The sequence below is a fragment of the Patagioenas fasciata genome, chromosome 20 (assembly GCF_037038585.1).
Source record: "Patagioenas fasciata isolate bPatFas1 chromosome 20, bPatFas1.hap1, whole genome shotgun sequence".
Classification (NCBI taxonomy): domain Eukaryota; kingdom Metazoa; phylum Chordata; class Aves; order Columbiformes; family Columbidae; genus Patagioenas; species Patagioenas fasciata.
The window spans coordinates 4,430,701-4,446,656 of record NC_092539.1 but is presented as its reverse complement, the minus strand read 5'-3'; the positions used below and the strand labels follow the sequence as shown (position 1 = coordinate 4,446,656).

Genomic DNA, 15,956 nt, shown 5'->3' with positions numbered 1-15,956 from the left:
GGGAAAGTGCAGGCTCTTTGCAAAGGGTCCTGTCCCTCCCCAACACCCAGCTCGGACACTGGCCCCGGAGGGAGCTGGAGACATGTGGGAAAGCCCAAGAAGGAAGCCAAGGGCTAAAAAAGACGTGGAGAATCTGGTTTCTTTTACTGTCAGATGTGGGTTAGGCTGGCCCAGGATTCCTGTGGGTAATGGATTTCTCAGCCTGGTAGCCAAACCAAAAAGTGCAGGAGGGTGAGAAGGGGAAAAAAAACAAAAATCAGATCAGCCCAAGGCTATTGCTTTTTCTTTTTAAAGCAAAACAACGAACCTGGAGGGGGAAAAGGGAACAGTGTGGGTTGAATGAATCAGTTTAGTCAGCCCAAAGCAAATAGTTTTGTTGAGTTTTTTGGGTTATTTAACCCTTTAACGTAAAAGCAAACAAACAGGAGGTGAGTTTCAAAACGAAAATGTTTTGAAACCAAACAAAGGTGCAGGATTTCATGTGGAAGAAGTTCAGCCAGAGTTGTTTTCCTTCTTGAGCTAAACCTATTTGCCTGATTTGCACCCACTCAAATAATTCTGATAATTTCTCCCAAACTGCTCTTTCCCCCCCGACCCCGCTTTGGTTTTACCTTTTCATTTGTCTTGAGTCATATTGATGTTGCTTGTTGGGAAGACCTCAAGTACCTGTTCAGAGTCCTGCTGGAGTTCACAGACAACTTTGCGCTGACATAGCAGCCTGTGGAGCAAGCACCAAAGCATTGCGGGTTGCCTGTGGTATCAATTTTTGAACTAAATCCCTTTTTGTGATGGAGAGGGAGAGGACGGTGACACTGAGGGACCTGGGCTATGGCCACTGTGTCACCGAGGCTTGTACAGGGAGGGACCTTGATGCCACGTGTGTTGAAACCTCTCAATCCCCAGCACTGCTGCTGCTTGTTCGCCATCCCTTTGCCCTTCGGAGGTGGCTGGTGACCATGGAGTTCGGTGTTGCCTGTGGTTGTGGGGATGAAGGAGATGGCCTTGACTTGCTGCAGATGAACGTAGACTTTGTATTTGCTTGGCCCCCATGCACCAGCCAGACCCAAGCTGCAGATCTCACACCTCTGGAAACAGGAGGTGCTGCTGCAGGAAGAGGTGAGGCAATATATTTTCAGCTTTCCTATTGTCTAAAACAAAACCACAGCAAAACCCTTTAAATGCACATGTGCAGGTGCCGCAGCCGGTGCCTGGCCTGGTGTTTCTGCCACTGCGGTGTTACACTGAGCCACCTGTGTCACGTTTGGCCATGACACGCTACATGCACTGCTAGAGGAGTAAAAACCCCAAACTTCTCTTTGGAGCCACTGATGCAGATTGATCAGGACTGATCCTCCTCTCCTAGTGGCTGCAGAGCCAGTGGTGGCTCCATCGCCCCATGGGACAGGACAGGTCCCCCAGGTGGGACACGGTGCACACCAGGACAGGCTGGTGGCACGCCAGCGCCGGAGCTGGGTGTGCCTCCAGGTGCTTTGAAGCCGTATTGTTTTCTCAAGGCTCTGGCCCACAGCCGTGCCTTACCCTGAATTTTAGAAACATGGTGTTTTATTTTGTTCTTGTTTGTTTTTTGTTCGGAGGTGATTGATTTCTCTTGAAAGCGCAGTACAGTGTGCACTACGATGTGGAGCAGCTCTGTGGTTTCACCAAAGGTGAGAGCTGATGTTGACCAACCTGACGGACAAATTTCTGGTGTTTTCTCTAATGCCGCCGATGGGACTGGTGGCAATCGTAGGTGTGATGGGGCTAATGCTACTTGCGGGATTCCTGACCATGTTGATTGTGGTGCTAGGAGTTAGGAATAGGAGTCACCAACCGAAATGCAGCGTGGCTGGCTGGATGCCCTTCAGGATGTTTTTCTCTGCTCTGGTACAGTGGGCTCCCCATAGTGGTATTTTTTGCCCCTGGAACACCCCTCCCTGCAGCCTCCTTCAGCAGAGCTGGGGGCAAAGGGTAAAGCCCGCAGCATGGGGCCGGCTTGTTGCAGATGGCGATGGAAAGGAGACCTTCAACTCCAGCAGCCCTCACTTCTGCTGGGAACACACCAGGAGCAGCGCAAGGACAAGCTGGCTGTCCTGCTGGCTCCGTGTGGCGCTGGGGGCTTAATTCTTGCTGTGTACCTTGGCAGCTGCTGGAGAGCTGAGCATCATATCCTTGGTGCGTCTGGCTGTTGCATACGGGTCTGTGTACAGAGCGAGGTGTGTACACCTGTGTTAAGGGTCCAGACTCATGGGCTGTGAAGTCTGACAGCTCTGAACCTGTCAAGAAGTGCACCAAGCTCCCAGATCAAAGCCAGAAGAGCCTCTGGCCATGATGCTACCCAGCGCACTGTACCCAAGCCAAACAAAACCGAGGAATTCGTCGAGGTTACGCATCCTCCGTCACGCAGCTGAAAGGAAGGGTCTGTATTTTCTCCCTGGAAACTTTGGAGAATGTAACTCGCCAGCTTTCAAGATAAACAGTTGCAGTCACAGCCCAGCAATGCTGGCAGATGGACCTGTGCCCCACAGCGAGCATGTGTGCACACAGACAGACAGACACACGGAGCCATTCCTCTGGCTCCCTTTGGGAAAAGGGGTCCTTGCTCCAAAGCAAATGTCTCCTGCCCAGCATCTGGGTCCTCTTGGCAACCCACACCCCCACTTTGTGTTGGCCCAGGGACAGTCCTGGGTGGGGAGAGCACCAGAGGGATGGATGAAAGATGAAAAGCGTGTGGGAAGGGGGGCAAAAAAGATGCCATTATCCAGGCTTAGTAGATCACCCTAATCCATTTGCATCCACCTGGCATCAATGACTCCTGGGTGGAGTCACCAGCTTCAGGATGAGCTCAGGTCAAAAGGAGCTGCCTCTTCTGTGTGCCCTTGCAGTGGGTGCTCGTGCAGGTAAGTGTGTTGGTTTCAGTGCTCACGGGTGTATGCATGGTGTTCACTGCTCCCTGCACAGCCTGGCCGTACCCCCACTGCTCATGCACCCCCAGCACCCCAGAAACTCCAACTCAGCACCAGGAGGCTGTTTCTTTGCAGAGGCTCTTGGTCTTCACCATACACGTGTTCACACTCCTCCTTTTAACAAATATATTCACTGCCACTTCCAGCATCACTTGAACATCCTGCTGGGCACATGCCCTTCTTAAGGGCACCCCAAATCTGCCACTTGTTTGGCAGCTGGGAGCTGGTGACAGCCACAGGTTGCCTCCCAGGGCTGCCCCCTCACAAGGAGCAGAGGGGCCCTGAACAATCCCCATTGTCCCCACAGCCATTGTCCCCCCACCCGCCCTCGTCCCGGCTGCGCTGCAGCTGGCACGGTGCACAGAGGAGCTGATTGTTCGGGCTGCTGTGCCGCGGGTGACACGCGGCTTTGGGACAGCTTCTTCCCACGGCAAAGGCCTCGGGATTCAAGGGCTGTGTTTGCTGCTTTATTTATTTATTTGCTTTCTGCTTTTCCTGTTCTTCTAAAACAATTTTTGCTTGGTTTGTCGAGGCTGGGGAAAAAGCCAGGGCTGTGCAGCACGGGCAGCCCAGGTCCTCTCCATCCTGAGGAGGATGCACAAAGCCTTGCAGGAGCGTTGATGCTCAGCCATGGCCATGCCCTGTGATGGGATGGGTGCCTTGGTGGCCAGGGCAGCTCATGTCTTATCATACTGGGAGGATGCAAACTGCATGTTGTACCTGCTGGGCCATGGGCAGGATTAGCTCTCCAGAAGCTGAGCATCACCAACATGAATCAATTGGTGCACTGCAAGATGCAAAGGGAAAGGTTCCTGCTTTTGTTTGGTTGGTTTTGTGTTTTTATAAGCACGCTTGGCCTCTCTACCTCTCCCAGTGGCCCTTTGGCTGCATTTTATCAGAGAATTTAGGCCAATTGATGACGTGAATGATGTAGGCAGCAGTTATTCCAATTCAAGGCAGAGGGATAATGGGGTCGTTGCAGTGTTGCAGTAGTCAATAAGCAGCAAAAAAGGAGAATTCTGGCCCGGGAACTGCTGACTTTTCTCCAGCTCCCAGGTGTGCATGTTAGAAAGTGAAAAACTGAGGAAGTGGGCTGGAAAATCCCAGGTGAGGACAGTGCTGGACCACAAAGGGTTTGCTTCTCTGTGTGTGTGTGTATATGTATGGACCTGAAAGTTCATTTGATCTTCAGATGCGCTTGCTTACATGGAAAGAAGTTTTCTTTTATATTAGAGAGTATTTTCCTTTATATTCTAGTCTTTCCACAGAAGCTTTTTTTAAGCCTCTGTGCCTCTTTGCCCAAATTATTCAAAGTTGCTAACAGCTTCATTTTCCCATTACCACAATTACCAATGCCATACTTGTTTGAGAAACTGTGGCTTTCAGCTGGGAGAAGACTTTGAGCAATTTCCCCAGCTTTCATATATAATTAATGCAGTCAGCTCCTTTTGATTTAATGCAGCCCACAGGAACAGCATCTGGTGTCCCAAGTGCCTCCCAGCCACTTCAGCACATGGGCCTCTTGGAGATGCTGGTGGCCCAGTCTGGGTGACTTTGAGTGTGTCATGAGGCTCCCTGAGCTTTTCACAGCACAGTGAGGTGACCCACACTATTGTTATGGGGCTGAGTTGTTAAACCTGCCATATTTAACGTGTTCTGGTGGCCACAAACCCTGTTGCCATCTGGCAGGACAGTGGCTCTAGACCTTGTTCAATGAATATATTGATTGGGTTTTTCTTCCCCTCTCCCGGTCTTTAACAATCAAATTCCAGACAGACACATAAATTGGACCTAGAAACTGTTGTTTTGACTGTGCATTTCCATTGATCGTGCATGTGTGGGGGGAGCAGAGCTGAGTAGAGCGCAGCCTCGCAAGTGCCCGCTGTTCACTGGCTTTATGGGTTGCTCCCATCTTAAAATCCCTTTTAATGCATAATAGATAGTTCAACGCACAGCCAATTGATTTGTATATTGCTATAGACACAAATCATTTAATACATTGTTTATGGGCCTTTTTATCTACAGTATGTTCTATTGATAGGGCTGTCTGTGACATGCATAGACCCTATTAATAATGCATTGACCATAGACGAGGCTGGTATAGAACGCAATGATTTGCTCTCGCTCATGCTCTCTCTGTCTCTTTCTCCCCTGCTCAATGTACTGCAGTGGATTTTGACAGTTCAAATGTTTGGTATTTTTGTTTTGTTACTTTTACTCTATTATTTTTAAGAAAAAAATAACTTGCTTTCATCCTTCAGTCTATTGGCCCCAAACATCCCATGGATTGTGTGGTGTGGAATTAAGTTATTGGTCAATCCACAGGCTGTTTGTGCACCATGGTATTACTGCAATACTTTTAAAGGAGAACAAGGTACTAGCCAGTACTACAACTATAATATATCAGGATGGCAAATGGAGCTGGCATTACAGCCCAAGGCTGACTGCAAAGGGAAATGTGTAACCGGGAAAGCACAGCTGGTATTTAACACTCCTGTGCCATTGCCCCTTCCTTGTCCCCTGCCCATGCTCCCAGTCTCTGTGTCTTATCACGGCTTTCCTGGGGAGTTCAATCATTAGTGAGTCTGGGAGTTAACTGGGTTAAAAATGACTCTCTTGAGGATCAGGGGTCAATAAGTGTCAGGGCTAAATGGCACCTGTCCTGACTGCTTCTGCATCCTCAACGTTTGGAGCTGTCAGTGCTGAATCAATTCGCATTTGGAAGCTGAATCCATACAGATTTCTCAGTACCACAGCATAAAGTCCCTTTCCTTGCCTGTCGTGGGGGCTCAGAGCCGACTGGGTCCTGCTCCCCGGTGTGGGGCTCCCACTGGAGCAGCAATGGAGCTGGGGGGGGGCACTGGCAAAGTGGGGCAGTGTGGCAGGACCAGCACTGCTGGGATCAAGTTGGGGCAAAGCCTCAGCGGGAGGACAATCTGCAAAGCTACTGGGCCATAATGGGGCCAAAGGACTTTGCCCATTAATGGCCATCGCCCTAATTGCCCAGGGAAGCTGCCCTTGGCTGGAGCTGCAGCTCCTCCAGCCCAGCCTCCTCTCCACAAACACCTACTATGGCAACAAAAAGCCACACTTCTGGTGTTGAAGGACCAACAATTTATTCAGCTGATTCAGGTTATTTCACACATTAGCAAGAACCAGCAGCCCTGTAGTTTGAGTCCTTTTGGACCTGTGCATGCCTGTGGGCACACAACTGAAATGGATCTATCTCAGTGCCAATCGAAGTGCTGTTATTGGGTTGCAGAGCCTCATTCTCCAGGAGGAGGAGGATGTGTCTACATTCCAGATGAGCCAGCTCTGAGCAGGGGTCAGGACCAGAATGGGCTGTAACGCTCTATGTATGTGTCTGTGTGCATGCTGGGCACATGGCTTTATCAGCACCAGATCATGATATACCTTCCAGGGCTTGGTCTGACATGGGGGAGCTGCAAGCTGTTATCTCTTGACCGTTAGAAACTGACTTATCTCTAATTGCATGTTTTCTTGTGTATCCAAAGGCTTTGTACATGGCACGTTCAGCTCCGTGGCTGCACGTAGTTCATTTTCAGCCTTCCTTCCCTCTTAGGTAATATGCCTGAGTCAAGGCAAATTTCTGTTGGGACTCGTTTTCTGGATGACCATATTTTGCATGTGATGGAGTGGGTGAGCAGAGACCACGGATAATTAAAAAAAAATTAAAATAGAGACATCCTGCCTTCAAATTTGCACGCAGATCTGACACCAAAACCTTAAACTGGGCACCACTGCAGTGGGGCTTGAACCAACTGAGCAGAACCAAACTCACTGCACCTCCCTTATGAAGAAAGCCTGAGGGAGCTGGGGCTCTTTATCTTGGAGAAGAGGAGACTGAGGGGTGACCTCATTAATAAGTATGTAAAGGGTGAGTGTCACAAGGATGGAGCCAGGCTTTTCTTTGTGACAGCCAATGATAAGACAAGGGGCAGTGGGTACAAACTCGAACGCAGGAGGTTCCACTTAAATACGAGAAGAAACTTCTTCCCAGTGAAGGTGACGGAACACTGGACCAGGCTGCCCAGGGAGGTTGTGGAGTCTCCTCCTCTGCAGACATTCAAACCCGCCTGGACACCTTCCTGTGGAACCTCAGCTGGGTGTTCCTGCTCCGGCGTGGGGATTGCAATGGATGAGCTTTCCAGGTCCCTTCCAGTCCCTGACATTCTGCGATTCTGTGAAATGGGCTCCTGGGCTGACACGTGGTTCCATCCTCCCCACACCCACCGCAGCCCTCTCCCATCAGTGCTGTGCCAAAACACCGCGATTTTCAAACCCCTGCCCAATACCGAAGCGCTGGAGCTCAGCGGGAGCACATGGACAGGGTGGCCCATACAGCTGTGCAGCCAGATGTGGGACCCTGCAGCTGCGCTCACCCCCCCAGGGTACCGGTGATGCTCGACCGAAAGCAAAGAGACGCGGGAAAAGCAAGTGATCCAGTTCAGAACTCTTTAATACAAGCTTATATTGTTTGTGTTTCTGATTCTCTGTTCTCCCAACATCTGGGGACATTAACCCTCATATGTGTGTGAGCATGTGTATGAAGATATATACAAAATCACACAGTTAAATATTTAAGCATACAAGGTTTTATATATTTATATAATATAGAACTTTAGGGTATAGGAATCAACAATGGCAAAATATTTCTGATGAATCTGACATAACTTTTTTTTGAGTGAAACATGACCTGTTTTTGAAAGACCAGAGGAAGTTGTTGTTTATTAAATGAAAGAGAAAAACCTGTATAAAGAAATTCTGTGAAAATGATTTAAAAAAACCTCATGAACCAAAAAAAAGGACAACTGTTAAAAACTGTATTGAAAAAAAAATAAATTAGATGAACAACTGTGTAAATATAAATTAAAAAAGATGACAATCTTAATAAATAAGCTTTACTATTTACATCTTTATATATTGCTTGGAGACTTAAATTAGATCCGTTAAAAACAAACGAACGCAAAATAAAACCCAAAATCGGAGCAGCAAACGTACAGGCGTGAGGTACAGAATTAAGGGTTGAACTGTATTTTGCTTGTTTCTTTTTTTTTTCTTTTTTTTCTTTTATACAGTAGACCAGTAGAATTCTTGTGAAAATAGATCCTCAGCACTTCATTGGAGTATTGGTTGACGTGGCTTCCAAAAGGTGCCAAGAAAGATTCCATAATAATAATAATAACCATAATAATCATAATAATTATAACAATAATAAAAGATACAATATGATACATAAATATGGAAGAGCAGTTGGTAATATGAATACATTTTTCTCTAGACGAGATCACAGTTTTATTTGTAAATATTACACTGATATATATATATAATATTACACATATAATATTATATATATATCATATATATATTTATATATATTTATATATATAGTATGGCTCAATCCTGCTCCCAGTGAAGTCAACAACAACAACAAAAACCCTTGTTGACTTGATGGGAGCAAAATTCAGCCTCTCATCTGCAGACAGGTAAGTAATTACAGAGGCCGTACAATGCAAACTCCGCAATGGTTCCAATTCCCTCTTGAATTGCTGGTGAAATGTTTTCGTTAAAGCCCTGGTTCTTCGCACTCAGAAGATGGAAACTGGTGGCTGAATTGTGGCCTCACCGAATGAATGAATGAAAAAAACCCAAAACAAAACTAAACACCAAAACCAAAGCAGAATGGGAACCAAAGACAACTTGGACTCATTAGCTCCGCATCTCCATCTAACAGGACAAACACCACCAACGTGTAGCACCAAGACTCCTTATTTGACACCTGAAGCCAACGCAGGGTCTTGTTTCTGGCCTCAGAGGAAGCGACTATTAGTCTTATTGAATCTTGGATGTATAGATCAGGCAAAAAGGGGAAAATTCAGTTTGCCAAACTAAGACAGAAACAGAACTTGATGCCCCACTTTGCTCCCACTAAAACAACCGGGGTTTTGAACACCAGCTCTGTGGGTGGCAGGAACAGCCCAACACCAAACCCCTATCGCCCAAATTGACCGTAGCTCCAAGGAAATACATCTTAAGCCACCTGGACCTGCTCTTGCTGATGTTTTGGTCATGTCCCAATTGAACTCTGTGGTCAAGGTCCTCCAGTGGGAAGGGGGACTGTCCCCAGGGCTCCAGCATGCCTAACACATGAGGTCAGCTGGAGGTACCGGTGCCTCCTTGTCCCCTGGCTTTCCCCAGATGACATGGAAGATAAGCAAAGCAAATCATCTCAGTTGCACCACTGAGACCAAAATGGGGCCCACAACCATGAAGATACCCAGAGCGTGTCTAAGCCATGCAGACATTCCTTTCCCAGTGATGCCAACATGCCCATTAACTCTCACTGGGGCATCCAGGCATTGGGCAGGGGAGGGTAAGACGCTACCGAAAGGCTGGGAATTTCTACAGCATCAAAAAAGAAGTTCAAAGGCCAAATGGACAACTTGGAAACCCCCTTTGAGCATCCCAGCCTTCACCCCATCGCCAATTCTAGCTTGGTCTGGAATGGAAATGTCGGGAAGGGGATGTTGGGCACCCGCTTCCCGCTGCCAGGAATCACCCATCTGCTCCTGGAGCAGATCCCTCCTTCCCCACATCACTCCAGCCTCTCGGGATTCAGACTGTGCAGTGCTTCCGAGTGCAGTAATTAGAGCACAGTGAAATACTGGTTAAATGCATATGTACAGTCGGATAACATAAAAAATAAGCACAAATAAACACTTTAAAAAAATAATCTGGAAAAAAAAAATAATAAACTCCACCCCTCCCCCCTCCCTCCTGCACAAACAACAATATATCAGGGAAAAAAATACCTTAACCGTAATTCCTGGACTTATCACAAAGCGCAAGGAAAACAAAACCAGACAATGTTATAAAACCTCACGGTACTTCTAGGGAAATCTACACTTACGTATCTAGCTCTCTACTTAGCTGGCAGTGTTTTCCTTTCAAGCACACAAAAACAGGCTTCGCTCTTCTTGGATTTGGATTATGCGGGTTTTCTTTTCTCCTTATTTTTCTGGTTTTTTCTTTTTTTTTTTTTTCTTTTCTTCCTCTCTGTAAAGCCTCACTTGTTATTTTTTTCCCCACTTGAATCAGTTACAGCAAGAAACTCTTGTTGGCTATTGGGCTTTCTTTTTTTCCTTCTTTTTTTTTTTCTTTTTTTTTTTCTTTTTTCTTTGTTTTTTCTTTTTCTTAAACACAGGTAAAACCTAGAACAAACCGACAGTTACAACCAAGTGACACCGAAACCGTAAGGGAGGTAGCTGGAACCCGACTCCAAGAGTCCTCTGGTGCCATCCTCCTTTCTCAGCCTGGGGGTGGGGGGCACAGCAGAAGATGCAAGAAAAGCAGGAGGACACCAGCTCAGCCCATCTGCGAAAGGGTGAGGAGGGAGAGGGGTAGCAGCTGATCGGAGTTTCCCACCCCACCACGCACCATTCACCGCTTCCTGCTCCAGCTTTCCCTTCTGTTGGCCGTGGCCACCAGCTGGTGGTGGCCCCAGGTAGGGTACAGCCTTGGCTCACTGTCTGTGACAGAGAAGATCTTGGCACTAATGTGACCTGAACTTTATGAGCAGCTAAATTTCATCACCATAAGCACCTTCTCCTGTTCCCCCAAGGTTCTTGGTTGATGTCCTACACTATCGGCTCGGTGAGTGGAGGTGGTGAGTAATGTCTTGCTCACCTCTCACCCGATGGCCATCACAGTCTTTCCTAGGGACTCTACTGGGCATCCAAGGCTCTTACAGTGGAGGGGTGGCCTTGCCCCAGGGTGGGGGCACAGGGGACAGGAGCTGGGCAGGTGATCATGCCCCAGAGCCCCCTTCTCCACACCCCCTGGGAGCACAGTCCAGTACCTGAAATGAGGAGGGCAAAGCTTTGCCCCAAAGCAATCTTTGCCCAACAGAGAAAAAAAAAAGCTATTGGATTTAACATTATTCAGAGCAGCACTTCTTCTGCTCCTGGTTCTGTCAGCCCTGTTGGAGGAGCTGGACAGTACCAACATGGCAATTGGAAAAAACAAATCAAATAGCAGCAAGGAAAGCCTGCCCCTGGGAATAGGAGTTGGGTCACCCCTGTGCTGCAGGAGTGACACTGAGGTGTCACGCTGTGCTGGCAAGAGGCCACGGTCTCCCTAGAGCTGAGAAAGACTCAAACCCAGAGAGCAGAGGCTACCCTGCCTGGGCAGAGGAGCTCAGCAGGTCGTGAGCTTCCGCAAACCCACAGCAGCGAGTGGCAATAATGCTTGTACAGATCTCTCTCCTGGATAATGTCCACGGTGGCAAAAGCAAATGGAAAATCTACTCTGTGCTGAGAAGGGGATTTTACAAACTGAACTGCCATCAGGATGCACGCAGGACCTGAGCTGAGGCTCCTGCTAGGGTGAAACACCGGTGGGATGGAGCGGGCAGATCATGTCAAGATGCCTCAGGCATTGACGACATGATGCATCAGCAGTCCCAAAGGCTGTTGAGGTTGTGAGCTCTTCCAATGGGCTGGATGGCACATGAACAAACTGCCAACACAAAAGGGGAGGATGAAGGGACCAGAAGGAAGCAACCTTTTCACATTTGTTTACTTCTGTTGTTAATTAGGTGGCAAGGGGCAAAAGTGGAAGGTTTGCCACTGCTCTCTACACTGAGGACGTTTAGCCTCACTCCATGGAAGGAGCCCTGATCCCGCTTGCACCTCGCTTTCCTGTCCATCCCCACAGCTCACATGGCCAGGCCTTCTCAAGGAACAACTAGAAGATTCCCAACCGAGAGCTCCTCACCTTCTTATGACAATCACCTCTTCAGACCTCTACATTTCAGCTCTTGAGATTCATCTCTGGTTTATTCCAAGAGGAACAACCCCAACAGTGGGTGACAAGAGCCTGGCTCCTCGCACCCACAACTTTGTCAGTTTGCCATTTCTAGTTCTCCTATCCATTTTTATATCCATCTCCATGAACTAAATGAACCCCTCCCTGCCCCCATTTACCTTTCTGCCCTTCTCCAGTGCCTAAACATTCAATCAAACAGGAGTAGGAAAGAAATTTTTCCAACTTATCTGTACCCAGTAGATTGTACAAGTCAGGAGAGTCCCAAGACAGACTCAACACTTGGATGGATGCTCTTTCAGATGTGTGTTCTTAGAGCAGGAGCCTGAATCAGCAGAAGACAAGCCCAAGCCACACTGGGATTTACATAGGATGGGTTGTAGCAGCAACACTAGATGCACTGGGCACCTCAAGTGACTCAAACCCTACGACGAAATGAGTTCCCAAGTGTCTGGCACAACATGTGCTCCCCTGGGTTGAAACAGGAGGATGGAACTATATTATACAACAGGGAAGTATGAGGTCTGCTGCAGCTAATGCCCTTCCTTCTGGAAGATTACAAGCAGCTAAGCTCCTGGTCTATCAAAAGTATCTGACTCACTGGCCTGGCAGCTTAATACTGACAAATATGGCCAAAATTCTAATACTGTCTCCTGCGGTCCTTTCCCCATAGCATGTGCTGCCTTCTCTTCTCCCCTTCTCCTGAGAAAACAGGAGCATGAAGCAATTGTTAGATATAGACCACCATGGAAGGCAGGTGGAGAAGGTCTAGAGAACCACTTGGCTGGGTGGAGACCAGAAAGCAGATTCCTTTAGCTGGCTGGTGTCCTGTTTTCTTGCCCCAATGCTGAGGAAGAGACCAGAGGGTTTGAAAGGCAGGTTGTAGATAAGCTTTAAGGCAGACTGTTTGGTTGCATGGGGTTGTTTTTCACCCTGTCCTGACATAGTAAAGAAACTAGTTGTATGGGACATAGCAGCAGGAGTAGCAGCAGCAGACATGCTCAAATGACAAATGTGGGCGCGAGTTACCCTCTCTGCTCCTCAGAAGCAATCATCCACGTTCCTCGATGCCAGTCCTTAGAGTCACTGACTCCACCATGGGCCCACCTGCCCACAGAAACGGCCCTGCAGCTTGCAGGCAGGCTACAAGGGGGGCTTTCTGTTGGCTTTTCGAGGGCAGGGGGAGAAGCAGGAGCCGTACAGAAAGGCCACTGCAGTCTGCTGAGCTCCCTGGCTGGGAAGTAGCGTTCCTGTGAGGAGCAGATACATCCCACGTCTCGTGCTGGCTGGGCGTCTGGCAAGTCACTTGCCAAGAGGCACAGCCCTGTGGAGATCCCACCCCAACCTCAGTGCCCCGAGCATGCAATACCTTGGCATTCAGCATCAGAAAAGGCTCAGCTTGGAGTCCTCCAAGAGCACAGCCTCTTCCATGAACGGTCTGAGTTGTGAGTGCTGGAGAGGGGAAAGTGTTTTTGCGTTGATCTCTCACTCTTTCTCTCTTTCTCTACTTATTTCTATAAATATGTATACATAAATAGCTTGTTTCTCGCCTTGAATCTAGATATGAACTGTTCAAATTAGGTGGGCATAACATGCTGTTTTGATACACGAAAGTCTTCTCAACTTGACTCTTGGTTGTTTGTTTCTTGTCATCACTATGTAAGATATAGTTAATACATAAACCCCTACTTTGAGTTCTCCTTGGACAAAAATTAAAGGCAGACTGGTTGAATTCTAAGGGTCTCTGGTGCAGAAATGCCATCCAGTTGAGCAGCTAAATGTTAAAAACGATACCAAAAGGGATGTGGTGTCTCTCCTAGCCTGCCTTGAGCAGTGTGGTACTCCATTCCACGTCGCTCGGCATTACCCAAGACTGAAGCCACGGAGGTCCTTCTGGTTGTGCTCTTGGGCGTTGGGGTCCCGGCAAGCACACTCTCCTTGTAGGTCACAGGACATAGGGAAGGGAGTAACCTGGGGAAGAAACAAAAGACACAAAGACGTGAAGGACAGAATGCACCTACAGCACCATAAGAACAAACAAGACCTCTGGAGTGATGTCTTCGGAGATCAGCTGCAGCTTTCACCTGTGGTTTGTTTTGTTTTTCTGTGCTGGTTGTGCGCTGACACCTCAGGTGAGCTACCTGTCCATGAGAGGCTGTGAAAAGTGTAAAGAAGAGCCTGTTCAACTCATGCAGTTACTGGTCAGCAGATACTTCACATTAGGCACAGGAACACAGCCATTCATGCATTTAACTACAAGAAAGACGGGGACAGACCTTTTAGCAGGGCCTGTTACAACAGAACAGGGGTGTTGGTTTTAAAATGAAAGAGAGGACATTCAGGCTGGACATGAGAAAAAAATAAAAATGCTAAGAGTGGTTGGAGCTTGGCTCGGGTTGGCCAGAGAGATGGTGGATGAACCATCCCTGGAGACATCCCAGGCCAGGCTGGACGGGGCTCTGAGCAACCTGAGCTGGTAAAGATGTCCCTGCTCATGGCAGGGGTGGCACTGGGGGAGCTGGGAAGGTCCCTTCAACCCAAACTATTCTGTGATTCTATGAATGTTCTTGGTTTCAATTCCTCAGGGCAGGAACTGAACCAAACACTCCCCAGAAGATTAGTGAAGCTGCAAAACCGCAGAGAGACTTCTCTAGATACCTGTTGTATTAAAGGTCAAGAGATGCAGCTAATGGGCACAGAGGAACAGCAAAGGAATGCAAGTGAGAGACTGCTATGTGCCTGATCTGTCATCTGTACATGATCTCCCTGGAGAAGGGTGGGAAGGAGCTGAAACAATAGCCTGCAGTGCCTGGCTAGCAGGATTTGATTTTGGCCTATTGCATCATAGTATTTACATAAAGAAAAGGGGGTGGCAATGGAACAGTGTCTCGCTTGCCCTGAAGTGAATTCCAAATAATTTCTCCCATCTGCACAGGCTGAGAAAATGACATCATTCCCCTCCTTTACCCTCCTTCCAAGACAGAGCCACAACCTGTTCAAACGTTCCCGGCGAGGGCTGCACGCGCGCGCTCCGTCTGCTTCCCTTGGCTTCGCTGCCACATTTTTGCTCTCTTTCATAAGTACTTTTCTGGAGGCTATGAAGCCCAGGTCTGCCTGTTCCCTACATATAATCCAGAAATGTGGACCAAGTGCTGTGCGTGAACACATAGCTGTCATTTCCACCTCAACCTTCCATACGTGTCCCTGCGTGTCCATCTCCAGCGTACCTTTCTCCTGACGCACACAAGAGTGGGATACAGGGCTGTGCATCTTCATTTCGCAACAGGGGAGCCTAAGGCAGGGACATGCTGACATTAAATAGCCAATGCTCAAAACCAAATCAGAGTTTAGAGAGCCTCCTCCTCTTGCCTTTGCCTTCATTCCCAGAAGACCTGACCCTCCAGGTAGAATAGGGTGGGGCTCTTCATCAAGCCATGGCCTTAGTGAATAACCAACCAGTCAATAATCTGACTCTACAACTGTGCAAATCTCAAGGTTGCAAAGAGAAGAGAAAGTCCAAAAAGTTAAAAGCAGATGAATTCAAATAATTGGAAACTAAAGTAGTTCATAAACTGCAGAAAACAATAGGAGCTTAAGGGTCACTTGATCCAACAGAAGCCAGCCAGAGCAGGACTGTCTCATATCACACTGTTATGAATATTCTTAGACAGGAAAGCAGAGAAGTCTGCAAACAATGGGGTTTGGGGAGGAGGCTTAGGAGGGATTGTTTAATTGCTGAATTAAAACACTGGAAAAGAAAAAAGAGAAGATTTTTTTTTTAAAAAAAAGACATTTTTGTTAATTGTAGAAGAAATTTTGTTTTAGACTATCTGCTATAGTTCAGGTTTGACCTTTCCCTCCCAGACATACAAATAAAAAAGATTATTTCAGAGCAAAAGTTATATCTGGAAATAAAAACTTATTTCAGTTAGAAAACGTTCAAACAAAACATCTAAATAAGTCTGGAGTTTTTGCCTACTTTTATTTTTTATCCTGAATCATTCAGTTCAATCTGGATTTGGCAATGATTTTGACTTAAAAAATCCTTCCTGTTGTACAACAAAGCTACTGGTTGGAGGCAAGACCTGGGAACCTGATGCTTTCATTTGTCTTGATCAAGCTTTTCCCTCTTCCTGGCTGAATTCATTG

General features: G+C 47.6%; 1 protein-coding gene across 3 annotated transcripts in view; it reads right to left on the bottom strand.

The window, feature by feature from the left end:
- Positions 1-7,425: 7,425 nt before the first annotated feature.
- Positions 7,426-15,956, bottom strand: part of PAPPA (pappalysin 1) — a 179,971-nt gene continuing 171,440 nt past the window's right edge. Inside the window, exons 22-24 of one of the 3 annotated variants that reach the window (XM_065853865.2) lie at positions 13,675-13,778; positions 13,177-13,259; positions 7,426-13,057 (exon numbers count right to left, since the gene is read on the bottom strand). In XM_065853865.2, coding sequence (XP_065709937.1) covers positions 13,202-13,259; positions 13,675-13,778 — 162 coding nt within the window. In that variant the 3' untranslated portion in view covers positions 7,426-13,057; positions 13,177-13,201. Of the gene's footprint in view, positions 13,779-15,956 lie in introns of all 3 variants that reach the window. The other 2 variants (XM_065853864.2, XM_065853866.2) reach the window with 2 other exon arrangements.